This window comes from Ursus americanus, chromosome 9 (assembly GCF_024610735.1).
Source record: "Ursus americanus isolate L20-20 chromosome 9, mUrsAme1.1.p, whole genome shotgun sequence".
NCBI lineage: Eukaryota > Metazoa > Chordata > Mammalia > Carnivora > Ursidae > Ursus > Ursus americanus.
The window spans coordinates 38,780,538-38,808,249 of NC_142135.1; the positions used below are offsets into that span (position 1 = coordinate 38,780,538).

The window sequence follows — 27,712 nt, forward strand, 5'->3', positions numbered from 1 at the left end:
CATCTGCAAAAATACCTGCCAGATGATCATGAAAAGGTATATTCCAGCCACTCTCTGAAATGAAGATTTGGGGTCAAACCATCGAACGTAGGTCCAACTAGCAGGAGTGAACTGGAGCACGGCTCTTTTGATTTTCCCGGTGGTGGTGTGGATGTCTCTGTAAGAAGAGAACGGCCCCGGTGAAAATCCGAAGAGATAAGGAAAGGGAAGAAGAAAAACAAAAAGACAAGAAAAAAAAAAAAATAACCTGCACTGATAATTTTGCAACACATGCTCAGAAGAAAAAGATTCCTTTCTAGTCGAACCGTCTCTCCAACAATGATCTCTCTATCCATAGGCAGCGTGGAGAGCTGTATACTTGATGGGGACTTTCAGTGATGACAAGCACGGGGCAGGGGTCAGGTCACGGCAGAGCCAGGAGAGGCCTTCACTTGTGAACAACCACCTGGAACCAGGCCAGGGAGAACGAGGGCGCCGGCAAGGATATGACCCCACCCGCTGTGCGCCTCCCAAGTCAGGGCATTTCAGTGAAACAGAGGACGTGCTCCATATTCTGAGGTCACCCACACCCTTTCTTCATCCCATTTGTTCCCAAGGTAAGTGAACAGTTGGGGATGACAAACAGCGATTTTTAACCTTCCTTAGTTTTAATCCTAGAAATCACTCAAATACTTCATACTCCCGTGACAAAACAGGTCAGGCCTTTTATACTTGTGGGGGAAGAGGTGAGGGTTTGTTCCTTCGTTCATTTACCTAACCCATCAACAAGCATGTATTGAGAAAATCTTGCAGCAAGATTTGAGGGACAAGAGCAACAACAAAAAAATAGAGTTTATCCAAAAATAAACAAAAACTATGAAGGAACTGTATTTACAAAAAAAAAAGCCAACTATATGGAAAGAGGAAGAGGAATATGGGAAATAAAGAGAGTGACACAGTGGGGTCAAGTACTGGAATGCTTACTACAGATCTTCCTCAATTTATGAAGGGGTTCTGTCCTGACAGACCCATCATAACATGGAAATATCATAAGATGAAAATGCATTTAATACACCTAGCCCACCAAACATCATAGTTCAGTCCGGCCCACCTTAAACTCGCTCTGAACACTTAACATTTGTCTATGGGGGCTGGGCAAAATCTTCTAACGAAAAGCCTCCTTGATAATAGCATGTTGAGTATCTCATGTAACTTAAGGAAAACTGTACTGAGAGTGAAAAACAACGGCTGTCTGGGTGCAGAATGGTTGTGAGTATAATGGCTGTTTACCCTCACGATCACCTGGCTGACGGGGAGCTGCGCGGCCACTGCCCAGCATCGCAAGAGAGGGTCCTACGGGCATCCCTAGCCCGAGAAAAGATCCAAATTTAAAACTCAAAGTATGATTCCTACTGAATGCGTATCACTTTCACACTATTGTTAAGTCAAAAAATCATGGAGTCAAACCATCACTGTAAGTCAGGATTGTCTGTAAAGAGGTTAATTCAACTTTATGTTCATTTATATATTTGACGTTAACATAAAAAATATACCAGTGGCATTTCTGCTTATTAGTCGGGCTTGTGTTTTGGTAAACTGACAAAATGACTCTCAAGTTGAAACTAAAGCATAAGTGTATGAAAATGGGGAAGCGTTACGGCAATGTGTAAAGAGCCAGGCAGCCTGACCTAAATTCACACTCAGGCGCTTGCTACCTGTGTGTCCTTAGACAAAGTACTAAACCTAGTTCTCACTGTCACCATCCCTAGAAGGAAGAGAAAAGTAGTGTCAATCCCTAGGATTGAGGTCAGGCTCAAAGGAGATACTGCTTATCAAGCTTGCTTACAACATCTCTCACAGCTACAGTTTTTGTTCCGTAATATACGGTCTTAACTATATTAAAAAGTATGCTTTCAAGCCAGTACCCAAAGAAAGGATTACTTAAAAAGGAATGGGGAACACGGTTGACTCAATTGCAAAAACACTGTGAAATCCCTCTTTCACACCATATACCAAATTAAGTTTGAGAAAGATTAAATAAGTTACTCATAATAAAAAACCAAACCATTAAGAACTGGGAGAAAATACAGGTCAACATTTACCTAAACAAAAAGACTAAAATCTTTTGAAGTTTAAATAGAGTACCTACCATGAAGAAAATTAAAGCTGGATGACAAAATGGAAAATAAAGTCACATTTATGAGAGTGTTAATATCCTTAACCTATCAAAAGCACTAATAAAAAGAGGGAAAACCTAACAGACATGGCCGAGAAATTCAGTATCACACAATTCTATGTGTGATAACATTGAAAAAGGATTAAGGGTAAAATTCAAAGGAACAGTGAAATGGACACATACATACATTAGCGAACATGGGTGAAAATATAAATGGGTGTAAATAAATTCATTTACAGAAAAAAATTTACACAAAGATTATGTGTAAAGAATGTTCACTCTAGCTTTCTTCATAAAACTGAAAACTTCGAAACAACTAAATGACCACAAAAGGGAACTGGTTAAATACCTCATGATTTATTTATATGTTGGGATATGAAGAAGCCCTTAAAATCATGGTCTAGGAGACTATTTAATGATGTGGGAAAATGCTCCTGTTTTGTTTGATAAATAAATGAAGGTGTAAACACAATAAAAACAACTACTTTCATGATCATTACTGCTGTTCTTTCCCTCCCGGCCAATGGCACAGTTCCTGTGACCGTCAAACTGAGGAGTGAGTGAGTTTAGGAGAGCACGATGAGGAATGATGGAGGTGGGCGCCGTCCCCCATGGTGGCATAGAGGAGGGACGTGTGACTTGAATCAGAGAGTCAGAGATAACTACCTGGAAAGGTATCAAGGGAGCTGAGGCAGGAAAGAAGAGGACCTGTCACCCTGGGGACACGGGTCAAACCCAGGTCCAGAGGAGCACGTGGCATGGGCTCAAAGCCTTGGGTGCCCCAGAGGGTGTGGAGGAAAGGAGCGGACCTGCCCAGCCCCCTCTGTGCACTTTGTCCTAAAGACCACGAGAAGCCATCACAGGAGAATGACATGATGAATCTGACATCCCTAAAAAGATTGCTTGGAGGGGGTAACCGGGGAAGAGGGGACTACCTAATCCAGTGACGGCAGGGTGAATGTAGACTGAGGCATAAGCATAAAAATAAAATGGATGTGAGAAAATCACAAATGATTTAGCATTTTCTGGAGGAATGCCTGAAATTAGGTCTATAATCGCTCGTGAGTTTCAATTACTACCATGTAATTTACTTCTCATCCTCTAAGACCACACCAAAGTTGCACGCTACTAACACGGTGAAGGATGCACTGTGAAACACGGTGACTCATGTGCAGGAAGAGGGCCACTCACTTGAAGCTGGCCCAGTGGTAGGTCCTCATCTCCAGGAAGCGGCAAACGACCATGCCCAGCCAGATGCCGCCGCCATTGCACAGCAGGATGTCCAAGATGACCTGATCCCACCAGCACTCGGCGAAATTGGGCAGCAGGTGCATGAAGAAAAGCTGAGGAAACAAGAGACCATGGTTTTAAAAACAACGCCACAGAAAGATGGATTTCCTTGGAATAATATATTGTTAGGAAGAGTTGTTGACAAAAAAAAAAAAGGAAGAGTTGTTGACGTGTCAGGTTTTCCTAATGTATGAACAGAATAAATAAAAACAAGGTCTGTAATCAGGTTTGCTTTTTATGCTGTGGACGATTTACAAATATTATGAATCCAAACAGTTGTTGTTGTTGTTTTTTTTAACATAGGGCTTTAAAGAAATGATAACCGCTCCTGAAAAATACTAATGATGAACGACCTTGGCTAAAGGTAACAAGACACGGATCTAGAAGGGGAGAAGGAGAAAAGTCTTCGTACCTGCCAACAGAGAGTTGGCATAGTCCTAAAATTAGCAGCTTGAGAGTTCAAGCTGCGCATTTTAGAAATATTCCATAGATATTTAGGTAAAACAGCAAGGAAACTGCAAAAGTAGAAAGGTTAGGTTTTGATGACATGTTTTAGGAAACCAGGAAACCTTTCGATAACCAATCTGCAATCATCTTATTAAGTGCTTATGATGTATAAGCGGTTGAGGCAAAACAGTCAAGGTTTTTGATCTCAAGGGCAGGAGTCAGACGTTTATCCAGAACCACAAAATCAGGTAGGCTGTGGCAAATGTTTCCATGGCGACAAAAACGGAGCACGGTGGGACAAAAGAGAGATTCGTGCTGACAGATGGCAACTGGAGCACGACATACTGGACTGGGACTGGTAAGGACAGGAATGACAGGTTTCACGAGACGGGGATGAAGACAGAGGACATTCTGTGGATGAAGGGAGGAAAGGGGACAGAAATCTCCTATGGAAATAGTTTTGTCCAAAACAGTGGGTCAGCTGTGTCCAGAGAAGCGTGCCCTGCTGCGTGCAGGCCCATTTTAAGAAGGTCTGAAATGACAAAGACAGTGCCTGGGAGTTCTCTGGAAAGAGGCCACTCCGTAACTGCAAACCTCTGAAGTAATGTAATCAATACTATGAAATACAACTGTTCATGAAAGCATTTCAGAAACTGCAAAACAATGCAAATTTCCGAGGAGCACAGCTGCCCCATGGGCGAAGGCAGGTGGCTGCCTTCCTCTCCGAGGCGAGCCACGCACAGCCTCTGAAGTGTACCCCCAGGTTCCCAGCCATGAGATGGGGCGCTAACTTGTGGCCTTTAGACAGGGAAGAGAGACACGTCAACAGAGTCAATGACACGTATTTGCTGACACGACACTATGCAGAGCAGTGGGATATGGAGGACGGGCTTCGGCCTCCAGAGCTTTCCTGGACAGTACCAGATACCGGGGGTGAGACGGGCCATCCAGATGAATGCCTGGAACTCGGGAAGGGGGACACGTCAAACAGCAGGAACGAGGGCTGCCCATCCACAGCGGAGCACATCTGGAACCCAATCCGGGCTCACCTCACGAAGCAAGGTGCTGGGCCCTGGTCCCCTCGTCTGTCCAGACCTGAGCAGGAGGAGCTAGACAGGGCTGGATTCACTCATTCGCTCACTAGGAATCTGGGAAGCACGTGCCACTTGCAAGGCACAGTATCCGGGACTACACAGAGAGGGGCCCTGCCCTCTCGAGGCCTAACCCTTGGCAGCAAAGAGACACTGTAAGCATCTAAACTGTGATGAGCGTTTCAAAGGAGAAGGGCCAGGTACTCCATTTCCAGGCGTACAAACATGCAGCACAGCCAGGGCAGGGAGCAGGGAAAGGAGCGAAGAGTCTGCAGGTGGGCTCTGAGACAGGAAAAGATATGGAATCTTGGACACGAAGGCAAAGATGGCTAGAGTGCACACTGCAGGTGGGGAGGGTCTCAAGCAGGTAGGGGAGGTGGGCTGTGGCCGGTTAATATCGGGCCTCTTGGAGGCTGGTCTGGAGGTTTGGATTTTGTCATAAGAGCAATGGACACACATTAAAGAGTTTTCAGTTGGAGAAGAATGTAACCTGACCGAGAAGTGAAAATGATTCCTTTGGGAAGAGACGGTGAAGGGAGGAGGTGAGTGGTTCAGCCAGGAGAGGACAGGAGGTTAGATACACATGGAGCAGCGGCGTGAAAGACTTGGACGGAGCCACGCTGCTTACAGGAGGCGAGAGGATGCTGAGGAGCAGGGAAGCAGGCACGGAGCCATGTGTAGTGTGAGGGGAGAGAAGCAGGCGGGCGGAGAAAGGCCCAGGGCCTGGCCACGGTCCCACAGCAGCGAGGTTAGGAAGATGCCTGGAATTCCAAGGGGAACGTGCTGGGAGAGCAGGAGTGTGCGCTGCACCCCTGGAACCAAGCACAGCTGGAGTGCGATCTGGCTCACCTCATGAAGCAAGGCTCTGGTTCCTTCATCTGTCCGCTGGGGATGTACACAGCCTTTTCGGTTTATGGTGAGGATTTAGGACAATACATTTACAGTGTTGGGTACTGCTGTGGGTTGAATTGTGTTCCCCTCAAAATCCACACGTTGAACCCCTAACCTCCAGTACCTCATGACACGGAAAGAGAGTTGCTGCAGGTGTCATTAGTACAGATGAGGTCATCTCGAAATAGGGTGGGCCTCTAATCCGGTGTGACTGGTGTCCTTACAAAAAGAATGCCACATGAATGCATGCAGGGAAAACCCCACTCGAAGGTGGAGGCAGAGATTGGGGTGATGCATCTAACAAGCCAAGAAACACCAAAGATGGCCAGCAAGCCATAAGAAGCTGAGAGGCCTGCACCAGATTTCCCTCACAGCCGTCAAAGGACACCAATCCTGCCAATGCCTTGAACTCAGACTCCCAGCCTCGGAGGCTGTCAGAGGCACATTAACAGAAGCTAGATGTGACTGGCACGCTTCCCTAACTTAGGGTCAAGACAACAGTTGGCATCAAGAAATATACTGTACACCTGGGGCACCTGGATGGCTCAGTTGTTAAGTGTCTGCTTTCAGCTCAGGTCACGATCCCAGTTCTGGGATAGAGCCTCGCATCGCATCCTGCTCAGCGGGAAGCCTGCTTCTCCCTCTCCCACTCCCACTGCTTGTGTTCCCTCTCTCGCTGCCCCTCTGTCAAATAAATAAATAAAATCTTTAAAAAAAGAAAAAAAAAAGAAAAGAAATATACTGTACACGTGGCCAAATTTTGTTCCCTGGGAGTGATTAATATCATAACTGGGGGCGCCTGGGTGGCGCAGTCGTTAAGCGTCTGCCTTCGGCTCAGGGCGTGATCCCGGAGTTATGGGATCGAGCCCTACATCAGGCTCCTCCGCTATGAGCCTGCTTCTTCCTCTCCCACTCCCCTTGCTTGTGTTTCCTCTCTCGCTGGCTGTCTATATCTTGTCAAATAAATAAATAAAATCTTTAAAAAAAATATATCATAACTGAATGATAAATGAGTAAGTCCCCCAAATTTCATTTTCCTAATAATTTTTCAAGACTATCTCTCTTTCAGGAGCACCCAGGTGGCTCAGTCAGTTAAACACCTGGTTTGACTCAGGTCATGATCTCGGGGTTCTGGGATCAAGTCCTGCATCAGGCTCCCTGCTCAGCGGGGAGCCTGCTTCTCCCACTCCCTCTGCCTGCCTCTCCTCCTGCTTGTGCTCTCTATGTCAAACAAATAAATAAAAATCTTAAAAAAAAAAAAAAGACTATCTCTTTCATTCATTTAATGAGACAAACTTGACTATGAGGTATTAGAGCTATCGGGAATCCATTTTTCAGCTACAAAATACCCTTGAGGCTCCTATAATTCCGAAACACCACGGTTCTATTTATCTCAGACTGGCAACTAGCTGGTGGGTAACCTACCTACTTACTTCTAAACACATCTCCTCATTACCTTGTATTTGTCTCACTGGGGATTTTACTTCATTCTTTTTGCTTCATTTCATTTGTTTCTCTTTAAGACTTGTGAGACAAGAGACACATTTTAAGTTAATAAGGAATTTGCACCCCGCCTCCCACCAAAGACATAAAATATTCCTAAGGGGTAGTTTAAACACAGCTTGCACCACAGAGGCAAAGAATGGATTAACTGCCTGTGAATGGACAGACTACCTTCCTCCTACATGTAAACTAACTGATCACAGCCCCTTCTTACCTCGGTTAGCTCCCAGGTAATACTGATTGTCCAGCAGAGACCATAACTACGGATCAACAAGGCCTTCATGGCCCAGCCCCAGAAGTGACCAAACGCAAATATATCAAAATGGCTGATAATCCTCTCCCAGGTGATTACGTGGCAGTTGACAGCATATTCCTATTCAAAATAAAAAGGGAAATAATTAATGGACACTCTCAAAATCAACTTTCTTCCAGGATCCTGACAATAAATGAAAAGAACTAATATAACCTTGGTCAAACCTGTCCTGCCCCCCTACCCCCAAAAGCTTTAATAACTGAACACCCTTTAGGAAAAATGGACAAATATTTAAGTTTATGAATCAGAACTGCTTTGCTCTGATTGCAGAAGTCTGACTAAAATGGGAAGCAAAATAATTTTACAAAGGCTTATTAGCCTGTCTTAAAGAAGTGGAATCACACAGCCCATGTCACCTGACCGTAGGGCAACTATGTTAAAGCCAGTGGTAAGAACATAAGTAGAATCCCAAATAATAAAGAGTAAGTAGAATCCCAAAAGGTTTGGAAATTTAAGAACACATCTAAATATCACAGCGTAAATAAGGAATCAGAATAGAAATGCAAAATACAGGGGCGCTTGGGTGGCTCAGTCGTTAAGCATCTGCCTTTGGCTCAGGTTATGATCTCAGAGTCCCGGCATTGAGCCCTGAGTTGCACTCCCTGCTCAGAGGGAAGCCTACTTCTCCCTCTCCAGCTCCCCCTGTTTGTGTCCCTCTCTGTCTCTCTTGTCAAATAAATAAATAAAATCTTAAAAAAAAAAAAAAAAAAAAGAAATGTAAAATATATTCAGTACTAAATGGTAATAAAAATACTATGTATCAGGGGTGCCTGGGTGGCGCAGTCGTTAAGCGTCTGCCTTCGGCTCAGGGTGTGATCCCAGGGTCCTGAGATCGAGCCCCACATCAGGCTCCTCTGCTGGAAGCCTGCTTCTTCCTCTCCCACTCCCCCTGCTTGTGTTCCCTCTCTCGCTGGCTGTCTCTCTCTCTGTCAAATAAATAAATAAAATCTTAAAAAAAAAATACTATGTATCAGAACGATGAGATGAAGCTACGAACTCAGAGGAAAACCTAAAGCCTTAAATATTTATGTCAGAAAAGAGGAAAAGCTGAAGCATCCAATTTCAGAAATTAAAGGAAACAGAATAAACCTCCCCACCTCCAAATGTTATCACAGGCTACATAATTTAAGTATTTAAAAATGACAAAGCTGGGCATCTGGGTGGCTCAGTTAAGTGTCTGCCTTTGGCTCAGGTCATGGTCCCAGGGTCCTGGGATTGAGCCCCACATTGGGCTCCTTGCTCAGCAGGGAGCCTGCCTCTCCCTCTGCTACTGCCCCTTGCTTATGCTTTCTCTCTCTCTCTCTCTCTCAAATGAATACATAAATAAATAATAAAAATGGCAAAGCTTTTAAGACTTTTGGTTTTGTTTCTAATATCTTTTTGTTTTTAATATGACATATTTCAAGGAAATTTTAAATCAACATCCTTATATTTCTGTATTTATTAGGAAAGTAATCATCATATGACAACGTAACATTTCTCAGGGACCTCCACACGTGACATTCTGTCTTCCCAAAATTAATCTGATAGGATGGAGTAAGATTTGGAAAACAACCACCTATTATCAGCCAGTTGAAAGAATTCCTGTAAATATTAATATTTTCAAATTCTAGAAATGACGCCTGCTAAGGGAGCAAAAGAGCAAGTTGGAACTCCTCTGTCTCTTCCAAAACCCACCACCATCAGATTTCTGAAGCCTTTCTCAGATCCACCCAGTACATTTTGATTTGCAAAGCTGAAAGGACATTTTAAAAAACTGTTATTTTTTCAGAAACATTGTGATGTGAATTATGCTGTGTAAGTGGGAAATGGGGAGAAAAGAGAATATTCTAAAAAGAGAATAAGAAAAGAGAATAGAGAGAAGTCAAGACAAGACTTAGAACAAACAACAAAATGCTCTATAGAAAGAGGAAAATTCTCACCCAGAGTCTGGAACATGGGCCTGTCACAGACATCAAAGACCAATGGAGAGAGATGCCATGTCTGGTTATGGAAGAGCCGCAAGGCCCCGTCAGCCCCAGATTCCTTGACCACCCTATCCTCTTATTGACGCTGGACACGCTGCACAGGGTGAGGAGAGAGGGCTGAATTCTGTTTTCAGAAGGCTGCTCTTCAAGTCATTGTGGGCTAACTCTGGGGGCCCTTGATCCTCCCTGAGAATATTTCTGGGCTTCAATGCATGCAAAGTCTCTTCGACAGTCATAAAGAGCCAAGTGTAACTCTTAGCGTTATAATTATTAATGCACAGACTCGCCAATGATCACATCAGGAAGATCTCAAGGTCCTGGCCATAGGAGGGACACGGGACACTGCAGTTTAATGCTGCTAGGGAGCTGGGTGCAGACACAACTCTGGGCAGCAGGGGGAGGAGGCATTAAATGAGGGCATCTCCGAGCCAGGGGGGCAAGGAGGGGAAGGTGTGTGCATGAGTGCACAGGAGGTGAAGACAAATTGTGGCCACCTCCCAAATGGCTGCAGGGCTGATCCTGGTGGCTCCACCCTCTTCCTCGCTTGCCCAACACTTAACCAAATCCAAGTCCTATTCATTCTGCAGGTCATTTTACTTTGTGATATAACCCCTTTTGCTCAAAACCCCAAGAAAATGGGGGGGGGGATAGCATACCTGGAATACCTTTCTCCCAATCTGTTTCATAAGGCTCCTGTGAGTGTCAAAGCACTGCCATTATTATAACTATGTACTTAAGGCAGAGTCCAAAGGAAAAGGATAGGTCCCAAAGTCAGAGGGATCTTACCAGCTTTGTGCTTTGAATGAGATACTTATCCATTTTAAATTTCCATTTCCTCCTTGATAAAATGAGGGCTATTAATGCATGTGTATGCATGTGTGAAGCTTATATAGAATTTATGTAAGTGCTGGCAGAACAGACAACCCACAGTCAGTAGCTGCCCCACCCTCACCATGCCCACCGCTATCATTATCATCATCGGGAGAAGCGCCAAGGCGCCGCACGCCACTCTGTTGCCTAAAGTACGAAACCCCCGGACAGACTTTTCTTCCTGAGACTTTTAAATAATTTTTGGCATTCTTATTTCTGCCTTTATAAAAGTTAAAATGTTGAAACACCATTCAAGAAGGGTCTGACCAGTCTCAACTCCAGTAGAATGATCACTTCTTGTATCTTTTATTAAGTCCCCCTGTATTGTTTTTTTCTTTTTTAAAGATTTTATTTATTTATTTTGAGAGAGAGAGAAGGAGAGAGTGAGCGAGAACACGAGCAGGGGGAGGGGCAGAGAGAGAGAGGGAGAAGCAGACTCCCCACAGAGGAGGGAGTCCAATGCGGGGCTCGATCCCAGACCCTGGGATCACGACCTGAGCCAAAGGCAGACGCTCAACCCGCTGAGCCACCCAGGCGCCCCTTGTATTGTTTCTTACACCAGACCCTGCCTGTGGCCCAGATGCCTGCTCTCCTTTTCTGAGCATTACTAGGTTCTTCCTTCAGTCTGTACCAAATGTAAGGTATTATTTAAAAAAAATTTTTAAAAAAAGGAAAGAAACAGCATTAGAGTATAAAATAGTCTCTTCCCTGGGGCGCCTGGGTGGCATAGCGGTTAGGCGTCTGCCTTCGGCTCAGGGCATGATCCCGGCGTTATGGGATCGAGCCCCACATCAGGCTCCTCCGCTATGAGCCTGCTTCTTCCTCTCCCACTCCCCCTGCTTGTGTTCCCTCTCTCACTGGCTGTCTCTATCTCTGTCAAATAAATAAATAAAATCTTTAAAAAAAAAAAAATAGTCTCTTCCCTAAAAGCTGGAGCAGGGAGAAGTTTTACCCAAGAATAAAATAATTTTTGTGGGTTAAGAAAAATAATGAACAAAATGGCCTGGATCATTCACACCGGCCCCTCATGGCTTCGGGGCCAGAGTGTGGAGCAGACGTGTTGAGGGTCACACTGCTACAGCGGCCACCACCACCACCACCGAGGACCTGCTGTGTGCAAGGCACCATGTGGAGGCTTCAGAGATAAGGTTACTTTGTTTAGTTCACAATAAAACTCCCCAAAGAAGTACTATTATTTCACTTTACAAAGAAAGGAACAGGCTAGCTAACAAGTACATTGCCCAAGGTCTTACAGCTAACAAGGGACAGAGGCAGAATTCACACCCAAGGTTGTCACACTCTTCCCACCATCCCCCTTTGCTCCAAGAAGGGGTATCATTTCCCTGGACTGTAATCACTCCGGAAACCGCACACCTCACCTTCCCAGAGACCCGACTTTTACATTATCTACACGGGAAGTACGCAGAAGTAACAATTTAGGAAGTGAAGCCGACTATCTCTTATACCCAAGAGCCTACCGATTTCTCTGAGAGACCACTGACAAGTACATACCATGACGTCTGCTTCCCTTGTGGCGTATCGAAGATTTGGATCCAGCCAGTACATGAGGGATTTAACCTGATCGAAGTTCAGGAAGAGGAGGAATACCAGGAACAAGAAGTAGAGCACACTGAGTCCTGAGGGAAACGAGAAATGTGGGGGTCAGATGCAAACACACGTCAGGCACTGGTCTTGCATGGTAGTGTGTCGAGATCCCTGTGACAGCCTGGCAGCTCCTTTGACGAGCGAGTCTGATACACAGTCCTAACTCTCACTGACGGGGTTGGTAATACTGAGACAATGATGCTCGAGCTGAGTCTTGAAAGACCAGCAACATTCAGGTAGAGAAGAGGCATCCACGTAAGCCCGCGGCATTGGAAGCCAGCCTGTGGCTGGGCCGCCAGCAAAAATGGGAAGGGAGCATGTGGCCCTGAAGTGCAAGGGCTTGAGGTCCGAGGCAACGATCTCAGATTTTACCTTAAGTGAAACAAGGAGCACGTGACAGGCTTTAAATGGGGAAATAGGATGATATGGGTACCGCTTTGCAAAGCAGACTCTGGCTGCTGTGTGGAGAGTGGAGGGAGGAAGGCAAGCTGGGTATGAACAGTCCATTCGGGGGCCACATCAGCAGAGACAGGTGTGAAGGGCCGAGAGGTGGCCTAGGGACACACATCCACGTCTTACACCCCATGTCAGCCCTTGTGGGCCTTATGTTCCTGGGCATCATACCATAATCCGTATCCTAATAATTACCCCATGTCATTTAAAAATAAAGTTAATCATCTGCTTTTAAAAGAGCAAAAGCCTTTTAGAAAGATTTGGAAACCAACCACCAGTGGCTCTATCACTTCTCTTTCTCTCGAACCTGCTAGACTTAAAACATTTGTGGAGGACACCTAGACACTGTGATACAAATGACCTTGGATCACAGCACTCCGTGTGAACTTGGCTCAGCGCTAATCTCCCACGAACTGTTCCAGAGGAGACAATGTCCATGGCTGGAATGAAATCCCCTGGAACATCCACAGCTCCAGGCCTTCCAAAAGGAGCTCTCTCTGTCCTCAGGGAGCTCAGGGGACCCGATCACAGCATGGCTGACCTGTTGTGCACCCCAGAGCCACATACTTTGTCAGCATAGGGACTTCCTCACGTTTATTACCAGCTGCTTTTATAAATTTTCATCTCACATGCCTCCCACTACACTTTTTTATTATAATCCTTTCAAAATAATTATTTTAAGACAACAGAAACTACCTGTGTGGAGCAGGGCTTCTTAAACTGGAATTCATGGTTGAGCTTCAAAGTCCATGAAGCCCCAGATGTAATACGCACAAATGTGTGTGTGTGTGTGTGTGTGTGCGTGCGCGTGCTGAGAAAGGGTTAGTTCTCATCAGATTATCAAAGGGCTCCATGATCCCAAAAAGATCTCAGGTAAGAAATAAACTAATTACCTATCATGGATCATTTGAAATAGGAAAAACTCAAATGTAGCCAACCAGCTGAAAATAACTCCTAATTTCATGCAGCAACATTAAGTCCATGAGATGTAAGTATGATGCAAACAGGACAATCTATTTACAAATGGAAATGAATCATGTCACTTTTCTGTGAAAAATCCTCCTGGGACTTCCCACTGCCCTTCCGGTCTGTGCCCTCTACTGGCCCACAAGCCCTGTAGGGCTGTCCCTGCCCGACTCTGGCCTCTCTCTTATTACTCCCCTAGGGCCTGCTCTGCTCTGCCACACTGGCCTGCAACACACCATGCTCTTTCTGGCTAGGGACCATTTTAGTAGCCTTTCCCTTTGCCTGCTTCCGGTGACCCCAATGCTTGCCAGCTCCTACTCTGCACACGTTTCCGTGAAGCATCCTTCCTTGCACGTGCACGTGAAAGCAGTCACTCGGTCACTATCAGCCCGCATGGCTTTAATTAACTTCAAAACACTTGGAGGCATCTGATATTTTTCGATTATTGATTTATTTAATTGTTTGCAAGAGCTGTCCTCCCTCCCGAGGGGAGCCTCCTGTCTGTCTGGCCCTCCCCTGCGGCCTCGGGGCCAGCGCGGCTCTCCACACAAAGGCGCTCAGTGAACTCCTGCAAAAGGAAGGACGCCACTCCATTCGAAGGGATTGACCTATGATCTCTGAAGGCTGAGGAGAAAAACAGGGTCCGTTTCATAACGTTACATTTTATGAACCTAAAATAATTTGCTTGCTGTCGTATTTAGGCAAGACAAAGCCAAGAGCCAACATTTGAAAGATGCATTTTAAGTCCATTCAGGGTATTTGAAACTATCCGTGGACTCGAAATCAAGTAAAAACAGGACATCCAATATTTATAGAGATGCTTATCACTAACCCTTATTTCAAATCTGGGCTCTCTGTTTAAAGACTTCACCCTTTCCAGGATCTTTCCTATTCACAACACTCAAGAGACTGCTGGGTTTTCAGTCCCTTCTGGATGCTGACAAGACAAACGTGCTCACAGCACCCATGAAAAGCAACAGAAAGATGCATCAAGAAAAACAAGCCACAACCCCTTCTGTCAGATCCCGGGTACATTAAGAAACAATATCATACACAGGGGGCGAGCGGAGTTGGAACAGTTCACACATATGAGAAGCTAAAGTTATCACCAATATATTTGTTTTGTGTCAAAGAATCTTCATAAAAATTTATATTAGGAAAACCAAAAGGTAAAAGGCTATAAAATTTACTGTAAAACTGCTATAATGATATACAGAAAATGGATTTTAAGTACAATATATTTCTAAATCCACTAATGGATAACTCACCAAAAACCATTCTCCATAAGGCCGGATGAGGTCGAGTAAAGGGGCCTGCAGATAGAAAATGTAAGGTTAGAACAAACTGGTTCCAAACAAAAACTAAAAGCAAAGTGCTGATCTCTCTACAGAGATTAAAAAAAAAAAAAAAACAACTCTCTACGGTCAAAATGTTTTTCTACATAAATATTTTGAGGTCAAGTGTAGGTTGAAATGTTTTATTCACACTGTAGCAACTGTCACCACAACGGTAACAGGTACCAGTCTCCACAACAGACATTTGTTTTCAAAGCTTTGTCTTTAGAACTCAGACCCTAATTTCCCATGCAAACAATGTTACAACACTGAGCGGTTACCAGGCCAGCCTGAAGCGTTTTTAACAAGTGCAGTCTCTGAGCCCAGCCACGGGGTGTGTGTGTGTGTGTGTGTGTGAGAGAGAGAGAGAGAGAGAGAGAGAGAGAGAGAAAGAGAGACAGACAGACATGGCCAGGTCTCCGAGCCCAGCCACGGGGTGTGTGTGTGTGTGTGTGTGTGTGTGTGAGAGAGAGAGAGAGAGAGACAGACAGACAGACAGACAGACAGACATGGCCGGGCAGGCGCTCTGGAAATTAAACAAGAGAAACACTGCTTTGAGAACACGAGGTGGGGTATGAAACTGAAAATAAATCCTTTGAGCACCAGAACGTGCTAGTGCAGCGGCTTTTGATCATGAACTGTGGTAACAAAATACCTCTGACATGGCAACCCAGATCAGACACACAGATGCAGCTTCTGCACCATGAAAACACGCTTCCCAGGACGAAACTTACTCTGACTACAAGGGATCCACCAATACTTTTCTCTTCTTGTTTCTTTCTTTGGGGGAAAAAAAAAAAAGAAGTAGAAGCAAGCAAGCCGGGCCTTGATCTACTAGACTGACTGACCATCAAGGGAAGGGTTACAGTTCATGAATACTGAACACTGCTCTCGTGGGCACTCGACCTATTTGGGGCTGCCCGCCCTGTGGAACAGCCTACCTACGTACTGCTGGAGGACTTCCAACATCAGAATCCCACATCTCCAGGGAAGATGCCAGAGCTGGCTGCCCAGCCCCCTTCCTAACTCGGGCTTAGTTCTTCAATTGCACCTGTGCCAGACTTGATCTCACAAGCTGGTGACACAGACCTAAGTATGCAGAGCTCTCCTCCACCTCTCCCTCTCCCTCCGCCTGGATCAGCATGGACAGTAGGGGGGAGGTGGCACTAGTGATCAGGGCAGTTCCCTGCAGAGGTGACAGTGGGACAGACAATAGCCAGTGCTCACTGGGGTCTCCTTGTTAGACCAATTTTGGGGGACCTGCCAGTTTCTAGAAGCTTAGCCTGGGACCCAGCCTAGGATTCTAGACCCCCCCCCCCCATCCCCCGGAGTCCTCCACCCAACATCCTAATAAGTCTTTTCAATCAGTTGTCAGCTTCTGTGGCTGGCAACCTGGAATCCTGTCTGAAGGAAACATTACGTTACATTTTTTATTCTGGAACTCATCCTCAGTCACCCACCTCATCTTAAAAAGATGACTTTGAAACATATTTTAACTGCTTTCTTTTGATGGATCAGGTTCTTACTAAGAGAATCAGTTGCAGGTAGCCCCTGCCATCCAAATCTGGTCATTTCCTGAGCTTAGATGGGCAGATCCGAAGGTGAGTGAGGTTTGTGCGGGCCCCGCTTTATCCAAACTAATATGGTATCTGAGTTTTGGAATGGCAAGGAGTGAGAGCTCAGATTGAAGGATTTAAATAAAGTGTCTCCAAATCCATTCCATTTCTGAGTTCTGGTAGCGAAGGCTCAGACAGCAAGGAATACCTGTTTTCTTTCTCACCCGCCGCTTTTTTCTCAGAAAGGCACAGTGAAGCATAAAAACCAGGATCACCTTCCAGTAACAACACGGATAACTTTCTTCAAGTCACTGGAGAACGGATGGCTAAAACGGTCATCTTTTAATTTCCTCTTCCCAATGCTCTCTTCATGCCATCCATCACCACGAATGGCTTCTGCGTTACGGTGGCTGCCCGGCTTGCAAGTTATCGCTTCATCCAAACCGCTGCACTCACCTTTTAGACAGAACACGGGACCCCAGCTTTCTCTAGGTTTCCTCTCATAAGGTGAAACTCTAAACGGTACGATTATTTGGCTTGCAATACAATGCAATGCCCAATCAACACTTAAAACCACGTAAGGTGGGTTGAGCAATCACAATTATAATAGTACTTTGCTGGGCACTTAGCGCGTAGCAGATGGGGGGGTGAGACCCCCATCCCCTATTGTCTCCTAGTTGTCATGACAGCTGGGTGGTGAGAGGGTATCATTACACCCATTTTACAGCTCAGGACACAGGCACAGGTACTTGCCCTGGGTCCCACGGCCCACAGGACTCCACGTCTGGTCTGAGAGCACTTCTGTGCTTTCTGATCCACTCGGCCATGCCTGGGCTGGCTCAGGAGGAAGGGGCGGGGGAGCGGTGGGTGGGGAGACGTTGAGGGTTTCAACCAGGACTGTCTCAGGGTCAGGAGAACGAGGGGAGAGGAGCAAGCTAATGAGTGGTGTTCAGAGGTGCTGCTGTGCGGAACTGGTAAGCAAGGTCAGGAAGGACAAGGGGCAGGATGCAAAGCTGAAGTAAGGTCCCTCATATCAGTAACAGAAGGGCCCCCAGAGTCGTCTTCAGTCCATAATGACTTGAAGAGCAGCCTTCTGAAACAGAACTCAGCCCTCTCTCCTCACCCTGTGCAGTGTGTCCAGCATCAGTAAGAGGATAGGGTGGTGGAGGAATCTGGGGCTGACGGGGCCTTGCGGCTCTTCCGTAACTGGACATGGCATCTCTCTCCATCGGTCTGTGATGCCTGTGACAGGCCCATGTTCCAGACTCTGGGTGCGAATTTTCCTCTTCTTACAGTGCAGTTTGTTGTTTGTTCTAAGTCTTGTCTTGACTTCTCCCTATTGAATCATTTCCTCTTTTCTCCCCATTTCCCACTTATACGTCTAATATCACATCACGACGTTTCTGAAAAAAATACAGTTTTTTAAAATGTCCATTAGGGGTGCCTGGGTGGCGTCTGCCCTTGGCTCGGGTCATGATCTCAAGGTCCTGGGATTGAGCCCCGCATCGGGCTCCCTGCTCAGTGGGGACACTGCTTCTCCCTCTCTCTCTGCTCCTCCCCCTGCTTGTGCTCTCTCTGTCTCTAATAAATAAAATCTGTAAAAAATATAAAATAAAATGTCCTTTATCTTTGCAAATCGAAATGTACTGGATGGATTAGAGAACGGCTTTAGAAATCTAATGTGGTGAGTTTCAGAGAACAAGTTGCTCTACCCTGAACCACGTAGGTGGGAAGCGTTGGTGTCTTTGCTACAAAAGGTGTAGATTAGGCCCTGGAATGTAAGGTGAGACTTTTAGCAGATACCTGCAAAACCCAATCGAGGCTTTATTTCAGTCATCATGTCTGCCCACTTCTTTCTGAGAAGGCACTCTAAATGTTTTGATGTTGTATTTCAAGTACATTCTAGCAGCATTACTCACTAAGATTACCAACTTTACCATCAAAGACGGGAATACTGCTAAAAATATTATTTGTATTATTTTGCTTTAAAAACAAAACAAAACAGAGGATGAGGCTGGTGTGTTTTTCTCTGTTATAAACCCTGACACTGATTCTCACCAGATCACCCACACTTGGCTACCCCAGCCGGGTTTAGAGCCGTGCTTCCCACAGCACTCATCTGCCCGGGCATGTGAACGCTGCCCACAGTCTCCTCCGAACATTCACGTTATCTCTGCGCCTTCCCCACAGATCCCACTTCCCAGGAGACTACTTTCTCAGTGGGCAAGTCCAGGCAGGGCTCCTTTTCCTCCTCTGCCCAGTGTTACAGTCCAGAAGTTAGGGGCGCCCCATCTCAGGGTCTTGCGTCTCCTCTAGGCTTTACGTCTGACTTGATAACAGCTGCCGGTGAGAGCTACTCTTCTTGATCCCATGGGAGGCACGGGGAAGGGCTTCTCCAGGCGGCAACGCAGAACCAGTGCTGTTTTGTTTCGGGTTGTGTCTTCTTCCGCGGCCACACTCAGACATGGCTCGGTTTACTTTATCAGTCCCTCCATCTAGGACATGTAATTTTCAATCGGCTGTGAAGAGTGAGTTTGATTTCAAAGGAAACAGAAATCGAATGGCTTTGCCATGAGAAGAGCTACCACTTCAAAAACTATACCTCAGAAGTGAGAACATAAGATCACACACAAAAATAAGAATTAAAAAAAAAATTAAAGACGAAAATAAGATCACAGCTCGACTCGCTCGCAGCCTGTTATGATTCCCATGAATAACTAAGTTCAAGGGACCAAGCCTTAGGGAAGTAGTGGCCTCTCAAAAGCTACAGGTCTGTGCCCTCTCTGTCTGCTTCTCCTCTTGATTATCACTGTTTCTCAGCTTTAATGAGGTATGATTGGCAAAGATTATTATTATTTGCAAGTTTAAATTCCTCTAGGAAAAACCTAGAAAAGGTAAGACTATCTTTAAGCAAATTTCAAACCTAAGAAAGAATTTTTTTAAAGAAAAAGTAGTGGACGGGGGGGCGCCTGGGTGGCATAGCGGTTAAGCGTCTGCCTTCGGCTCAGGGTGTGATCCCGGCGTTGTGGGATCGAGCCCCACATCAGGCTCTTCCACTGTGAGCCTGCTTCTTCCTCTCCCACTCCCCCTGCCTGTGTTCCCTCTCTCGCTGGCTGTCTCTATCTCTGTCGAATAAATAAATAAAATCTTTAAAAAAAAAAGAAAAAGAAAAAGTAGTGGACGGGAAACAGGATGGGGGAAGAACAAGAATTTTGTTTCGAATTTAGGGGACAGTGAATCTTCTGGATCACCTTCAAATCTCGAGGAGATGTGATTAACACTAACTTAGCTCAAGAAGTCAAATGAGGCCAAAGGACAAAGCAAAGGATGAACTCAGGAAAATCAAGAAATACTAGTATTTCACTCTCCTCAAAATACCTTAAATTAGTGCTGAATGGCGTTCCTCCTGCAGACCAGGAATGGAAAAGGGAGGGCTGATTCTGGGAACTTTCTTCCGGGCAGACTCATGTCCTGATCCCACATACACCTACTGAGAGGCCCCCGTGGGCCAGGCACTGGGGGTACAGCTAAGGCTTAGGCGGTTTGGGTAGGGCAGGGTGGAAGGGGAAGGAACGGTTCAAGGAAGCCCCCAGAAGCTGGAAAAGTACACCTGAAGGTCACCTGTTGACAGAAATCTCACAGCCAAACAGATTTCTAAATATCACCGCAGGGAAAGACTGATACAGTTATAATTACACCCTAATGATACAGCAGTATAGTTACAATCACACTTCTGCTTGAGTGCCAGTTGCTATAATGAGATGGAGGTAGCATTTAAAAAAAAAATCTAAGGCAGGGGCGCCTGAGTGGCTCAGTCGGTGACATATCTGCCTTTAGCTCAGGTCATGATCCCAGGCCCTGGGATCGAGCCCTGCGTCGGGCTCCTTGCTCAGCTGCGAGCCTGCTTCTCCCTCTCCCTCTGCGTGCCCCGCCCCCACTCGTGCTCTTTCTATCTCTCTGTCAAATAAACAAAATCTTTAAAAAAAAAACACGTTTAAGGGAACTAACTGATGGAGAATGAAAGAAAAGAAGGCAGGAAAGAAAAAGCACAGTGTAAGTATCAGATCCTTCTTCCCTGGCCTCACCCCAGGGTCTCTCGCACCACATCTCCCTCACAGGTCTGAAGGAAGGAATTCTAGAACCTACCCCAGTCACTCACCCTGGGGATGAAATTCTGTTTGAGTGTCCACTCCTCTCCCAGATAACTCAGTGGTAAAATCTAAGCCAAAGGAAGCAATCCTTTTTCTCTTTTATTCTTTTGGTCAGTGAAGATCTACCATGTGCCTACTCCTTTGGGCACTATAAATTCCTGTCCTCAGGTCTGGATGGAGAAGAGGCACAGGGCCCAATCCTAGTCAAAGAGAAGTGAGGAAAAGTGTGCTGGAGGGTTTCTAAAAAAGGTTTCTTCACCCTTAAAAAGACAGACAGAAGAAGTGCCCCCCTCCCCCTCTGGACACTGCCCGAGACCGTCTGTCCAGCACTGCAACAGCTCTCATGGGATCCTCAGGGCAGCCGAGCACAGCACCCACAGGCTGAGGACGGGGCAGGGAGAAAAAGGTAAAGAGCTGGGTCTTCACACGTCACCGAGCGGCTGAATTAGCCAGCCCGGGAACCACTAGCTCAGAACTTCCTGACATGCGGGACAGTAAAGGTTCCCTTTATGCTTCAAGCCATTTTGAAATGGGTTTCCTCTTACTTGTGGCCAAAAGCATCCTGACTGTTATAAAACCCTATGGAGAATGTTGAGGGCTTCCTTGGTTATTTAGACTCTACGAAAAGCATCATGGGCCCCCCCCTTCCTGAAGGAGTTAGCGGATTCTATCACATAGCATAGATGAGCTCACCCAGACGAGACATATGGACACGATCGAATTTAGGCATAAACTCAAACACACAGGGCAGCCTTTGCTAGGTCAAGGATAAACGCGTTCGAAGTTGCCAAAACAGAGCCATTCTGGGAATGCCATCCACTGCAGGCACTCCCCCAAAACTGCCTTTCAAGGAGAAGGCTAATGTTGGGCTCTGTTTCTTCCATCCATTTTCATTACTTAACTTGAGAATATGTGCCAAGGGTGGGGGAGAACAGAGAATAAGGTGACAAGACTGAAGCAAGAAGAGACATGTACACTCTGCTCAGAGAAGCAGCCACCCAGCCACGGGGCCCCTGGGAAGGCCTGGGAGGGGACAGCCACATAGCTTGGGAGCACCCTTCCCCAGGGGCCTGGCCAGCTCCCCCATCACCCACACTGGTACCGTCTAAAGCCACCCCTACTTTTAAAATATTCGATAATAACATTCTTTACTGTGGAAAACTTAGAGTTTTACTGATCACATGTAAAGTGTGGACAAAGGGATCTTTAGAAAACAAGGCAGACACAATGTGTTTGCTCTGCACACAATGCTTCAAGAGAATCCCTCTAACTAGGTGCTGCCCTAACGTCCTAATCTTTCTCTACATTGAATACTGAACTGCTATTGTCCTTTTCTGTATGATCTAAAAACCTTCTTTTGGGCATGTTCTGTCTACAGGGGAGTGGTGTGTGAGCAGGCAGACACAGAGATGGCAGAGGGAGGATGTGGCAGGAAGAGACGAGATAAAAGAGAGGGGAAGAAGGCTCCAGGGGATCTGCTAGGCCCTCTGGTCACAGATGACATCTGGGTGATGGAGGGTCCTGGGCACAACCACCAACCAACTTCTGCAGGATCCAAAGCCATGAGGTAGAGACCAACTAAGACCCTAAGACTGCATTCCTGGGAAAAAAGAAAAGCTAGACATTGATAGAGAGGAACAGAAGAAAAAGGATACAAAAATATATAGAAAGACAGATAAAAACACATCACAATGGACCTAATAAGAGAAATAACCAGAGCAAGACAGATTAAAGGAAGATGCCAGAGCCCAGGCCCTCCCACCAGGCTGACATTGAGCGGCTGGGTGACCTCTCAGGGATGAATGAGGGCCGAGCGTTTCAGGTTTCGCAGCTGTAAACGGAGCAGGCTGAATGAACCACACCGGTCTATGGGTCCTCCCCACTTTGTCTGTATCACAAAGTCCACGAGCCAGGATAAGAAAAGCATAAAACTAACTTAACTTTAATCTTCCCAGAAGGAAAACAATACAGTCCCACAATGAGAGGCTGAATGGGTTAAGCGGACTTTGAAGATTAGAGGACTTCCTTAGCGAACAGAAGAAAAACCAGCAGAAAGCACCCAAAATGTTATGTCCGCTAGGCTTCATCCCAACAGACAGACTTCAGGGCCCTTGGTGCCTGCAGAGAACCATCTGCTAATGAAGCCCCAAACCCAGCCCCTGCTAAAGCCTCACGCAAGGGATGCCTAGAGTATCATAAAATCATGGCTACTGAGTGACTCATCTTTGAGAATCCTCAGACTTCCAAAATGGCACTGGACTCAGAAAAATAAAGTTTAAAAGAAAAAAACAAAGGGAGAAGAGAAACCTTCAGAGCCACGAAGAAGTTACCTCTGAGAACTCACAACAGTGAACATGCAGCCAAGAAAAGCTGAGGGTTTGCAGAACAGACCTGACACCTCTGGACTGACCAGTTCCCTGAGCACGGACAGGGACAGACTAGATAATAAGAAGTAAGAATAAAGGGCACAGAGCAATAATGGTCAGGCCACTGCCTGATGACATAGGAGTAAGCAGCAGACTCTCACAGGACAGGAATGGTAGAATGGCTAAAGGGAAGAGTGGCTGTCACCACCCCTTTAACTGTCACCTGCTCACCCGCCTTCGGGGCTCAGCATCTCCTCGCTTTGGGCTGTATTTTTATGCCACCTTTGTAGGAAAAGGCCAGGTTCCAGAGCTCAGGGGGACCACCTACAGACTTGGGTGGTTTGTGTGTATAGAATGTTTTATGCAGCAAGTGGCCACTTAGCTGTCCTACAACGTGGGACGCTTGAAAGAAAGGATGGGCCCTATAACGTACAAGCTCTCCTCTTAACTAAAAATTCTGAATTCTGAGTTTCTGTATGTTGGGAGAGGGAGGGAAAAGAAAGTTGGCAAATAGCCAAAAAAGCTGTTTAACATCAGGGACTTTTCCTAGAAAATTCTAGAGTAGGGTCAATAGCCCTTCATTCCACGACCTAGCCATACCATGGACATCGAATCATCATACTCATACTCACATCATAATTCTGCATTACCAGAACTCTCAATCAAAATGGAAAGGCCAAACTATGTTTGTTGTATCTGCATAAGGTATGCAGGTGTTATAGACTGAATGTTTGTGTCCCCTGCCAAAATTCATTATGTGATAATCCTAACTCTTACAGTGAAGACTTCTGTTGGACTTCTTGGACCCTACAGGGCTGAACCATTGAGCTACTTAGCTATGAACATTTGCTACTCTTAAAGACACAGGACGAAGTACCTCAAAGGCAGTTGGGAGATTATCTGGGCTGTCACTTCCACCACAGGCCTTAGAGTGCATGGGCCACTGGGGGGGTGCAGAGTGGGAAGAATATCTCCACCTTAGTTTCAAAAGGCAAGATCAACACCCAGCAGTGCCATGGGGGCAGGCCAAACCCCAGCTGGGCAGAGCTGTGGAAGCAGACTATTATTACCCCAGTAGGTCTGGAAGGCAGAGCACTGAGCCAAAGAGGACTGATTCTTCTTCTTCTTAAGTTAACTCTACCCCCTACATGGGGCTGGAACTCACACCGAGATCAAGTCACATGCTCTACCAACTGAGCCAGTCAGGCGGCTCCCAAGATTGGCTATTCTTGACCCTTAAAGTCTTATCGAGTTTGCTTTCTGGTTTTGAACTTGCTTGGGACTTATCACCCTCCCTTCTTTCCTATTTCTCCGTTTTGGAATGGGAGCTTCTATCCTGTGCCTGTCCCCCTACTGGACTTTGTAAGCACATGTTTGGCTTCATAGGTCCACAGGTGTAGAGGAATTCTGCCACGAGGTGTATCTTGTGTTGTTTAAGCCATCCAGTCTATGGTCCTCTGTTACAGCGGCCTACATTGACTGACACAGCAGGTTTTCACATCTTGAAAGGTTTCCACTAAAAATAAAAATTTAATCTAGAAGCTTGAGTGGTTGGAGAGTTAAACTCAGCTGCAAATAACTTGGTTATCTGAAACAATTCATTCTCTGAAGGAGCCAGTCACGGTTTTACTGGTTGGATTATTATACTCCCAGCAAAAATCACATAGTGCTACATAAGATTAGGCAAAAATAGAGAACATAATGCCATTGCCATCATCTTGGAAAGACTGAAGGCCTTGCCGTGTGTGATACTGTGATTTATAATAAGAACTATAGATTTGGTCTTTCTGCCGTTTTCTGGCACAGAGCTCCTAAAGCCCTTTGGAATTTCAAGTGATCAGAATAATGAATATTTTTTGCTTTGTTAATGAGACCTTAGAAAAGTACCTAAGGATGGGGCTGGTTGCCAGTGGAGCCAAACATGTGATTAGAGAGTTAGAACTTTCAGTCCCATCCCCAAAACCTCCAGGGAAGGGTGAGAGGCTGGAGGCTGAGTTCAATTCCCACTGGCCAATGATGCGATCAATCATGCCTATGCAAATGGGGCCTCCAAAAACCCCAAAAGGATGGGGTTTGGGGAGCTTCTGGGTTGGTGAACACTTTTCTGACGCCAGAAGAGTGACACACTGAAGAGTGCATGGAAGCTCCTAGTCCCTTCCCACATCCCTATATCCTATGCATCTCTTCATCTGACTGTTGATGAGTACCCTTTCTAATAAACGGGTACTGTAATCTAGTGAGTAAATGTATTTCCTGCATCCTGTGAGCCACTCTAGCAAAGTAATCAAACCCAAGGAGGGGTCATGGGAACCTCTGATTTATAACCATTTGGTCAGAAGCACATCTGAAGTGGGGGCCGTCCTGTGAGCCCTTAACCTGTGGGATCTGATGCTAACTCTGGATAGACAGTGTCAGAATTGAGTTGAACTACAGGGCAGCCAGCTGGTATCCAAAAATTACTTATTGGTGGGGAACACCCCCATCCCTGCTGCTACCTTGTCCCCTCAGCACACATAATTTGCAATTAGTATTAGAACTTTGTTACCATGGTAGATTTCCAAGTAGCAATGAGTAACATTCACAATGGGCTTCTTATATTACACATACATTCTACTGAATAGATGGGAGGAGAGAGAAGAAACACACCCTAAAGTATGATGTTTAAACCCGGGTAGGGCCCATGGAGCATAATGTGTAGGTAAGACTAAACGATTTCAAAATAACTTCACAGTAAATGAAACAGGATATAAAAAGGAAGCATTGAGAAATGGTTACAGGGAATAAGTAGAGAATATTCTAGGGAGAAGTTACTGAAGAGGAATAAGAAAAAACAGAGCAGGGGACAATTCAGAGGAAAGGGATGAATCTTAAGTATAACAGCTTTTTTTTTTTTTTTAAGATTTTATTTATTTATTTGACAGAGCAAGAGAGAGAGAGCACAAGCAGGGGGAGCGGCAGCCAGAGGGAGAGGGAAAAGCAGGCTCCCCAGTGAGCAGAGGGCCCCAACCTGGGGCTTGATTCCAGGACCCTGGGATCATGACCTGAGCCAAAGGCAGACATATAACTGACTGAGCCACCCAGGCACCCCTTTAAAACAAAACAAAACAAAACAAAGACTTTTCCTCACTCTATAATCATGATGGGGAATAAAATTCACAGTAATCATTGTCTCTTTTTTTTCACCTGATGATGAAAATTCATATCCCAAATGCACGATCAGCAAGGTTTACTGTGATTAAAGATCACCTGGGACAACACATTAAGCAATATTCATTACAGCACTGACTCTGTCCTTAGCAAAAAGGACTAAATAATAATTGAGTATTTTATGACTCAGCTGATACAACAAAAATAGCAACAACAAGAACAACAGCTGATACTTACCAAGGGCTTACAATTTGTCAGTCACTATTCAGAGAATTTAACATGTATTAATTTAGTTAACCCTTTCCACAGGACCTACCTGACAAATTCCATTTACAGAAGAGAGAGACTCAAGCACTTGGCAAGAAGTTGGGTGACTTCCCCAGGGCCACAGAGCTGGCCAGGGGCAGAATGGGCAGTTTGCCTCTGGAGCCTGTGCCCTAAGCACCACAGATTAGGTTTTTATTCCCATTTTCTGGCTTCATCTTCTAGATGGCATGCCTCTCAAAAAAACATCAACAGGGCACAACGCACAGGAGTAAGATGGTAAAGCATGACATCACTTACCGTTGGGAAAAGCTAACACACTGATGATAAGGAAGAAGAAAATGACAGAGAGGATCCCCCTCCAGATGTTGTCCTCTGGGACAGAGTCATCCCTGAAAACAGAAAAGAAAACATTGAGTATTCATTTTCAGACCTAAACAGTCAATCCAGAAGGCATAAGTGTTCCCTGTTCTAAAAACCGGGGACTGTTAACTTCATTTTGCTGAAAAAATTCTTTACACACGCTACTTAGTCCTCACTATCCTTTCCTAAAATAACATGATCCTAAATAAAGTCCAGTCTTACAAGAAATGCAGTTGGCAACCTTACCGAGACACATGCCACTGAGACAAACATTTGAGAATCACTCTACTTAAAAAAAAAAAAAAAAAAAATACCCAGGATGTCAAAAGGTAAGGTTTATTTTGGAGAAATGCCTTTTGATTTCAAGAATCACTAAAGATGACCTTTATGATATACACTGTGGCAAAGAAATCTTTCAGAAGTCAGAAAGAAAGCATAAGATTATAAGGAAGAAGAGCACAATGCAATGAGATTATCTATCAATTCTTAAAAATGGGCAGTTGGCCATCTGAGGAATGAATGAAAAGGGCAAAATGCTGGGTAAGAAGAAAGCACCAGAAAACAATATTAAAAGAAAAAATCACGAGAAAAATGGACTACACGATCACAGTCAGACCAGAAGCAAAAGAACTATAAAGAAAGGGGATGAGTTTCCTCACTCTGTGCCTGGTCATTTCTGATCTATTGGTGTATTTATGGCCTCCATAACCCTAGTAACTGAAATGATTCCATTTGTTGGTTGTTGTCTGTCTTCAATATAGAAAGTAAACTCCTGGGGGCGCCTGGGTGGCTCAGTCGTTAAGCGTCTGCCTTCGGCCCACGGCGTGATCCCGGGGCTCTGGGATCGAGCCCTGCATTGGGCTCCCTGCTCCACTGGGAGCCTGCTTCTTCCTCTCCCACTTCCCCTGCTTGTGTTCCCTCTCTCGCTGGCTGTGTCTCTGTCAAATAAATAAATAAAATCTTAAAAAAAAATAAAAAAT

The 27,712-nt window shown here is 45.5% G+C and overlaps 1 protein-coding gene across 1 annotated transcript in view; it reads right to left on the bottom strand.

The window, feature by feature from the left end:
• Positions 1-27,712, bottom strand: part of PTDSS1 (phosphatidylserine synthase 1) — a 62,815-nt gene that overhangs the window by 24,316 nt on the left and 10,787 nt on the right. Inside the window, exons 2-7 of the mRNA XM_045805906.2 lie at positions 26,670-26,761; positions 14,820-14,864; positions 12,040-12,164; positions 7,592-7,750; positions 3,347-3,498; positions 16-157 (exon numbers count right to left, since the gene is read on the bottom strand). Coding sequence (XP_045661862.2) covers positions 16-157; positions 3,347-3,498; positions 7,592-7,750; positions 12,040-12,164; positions 14,820-14,864; positions 26,670-26,761 — 715 coding nt within the window. The remainder of the gene's footprint in view (positions 1-15; positions 158-3,346; positions 3,499-7,591; positions 7,751-12,039; positions 12,165-14,819; positions 14,865-26,669; positions 26,762-27,712) is intronic.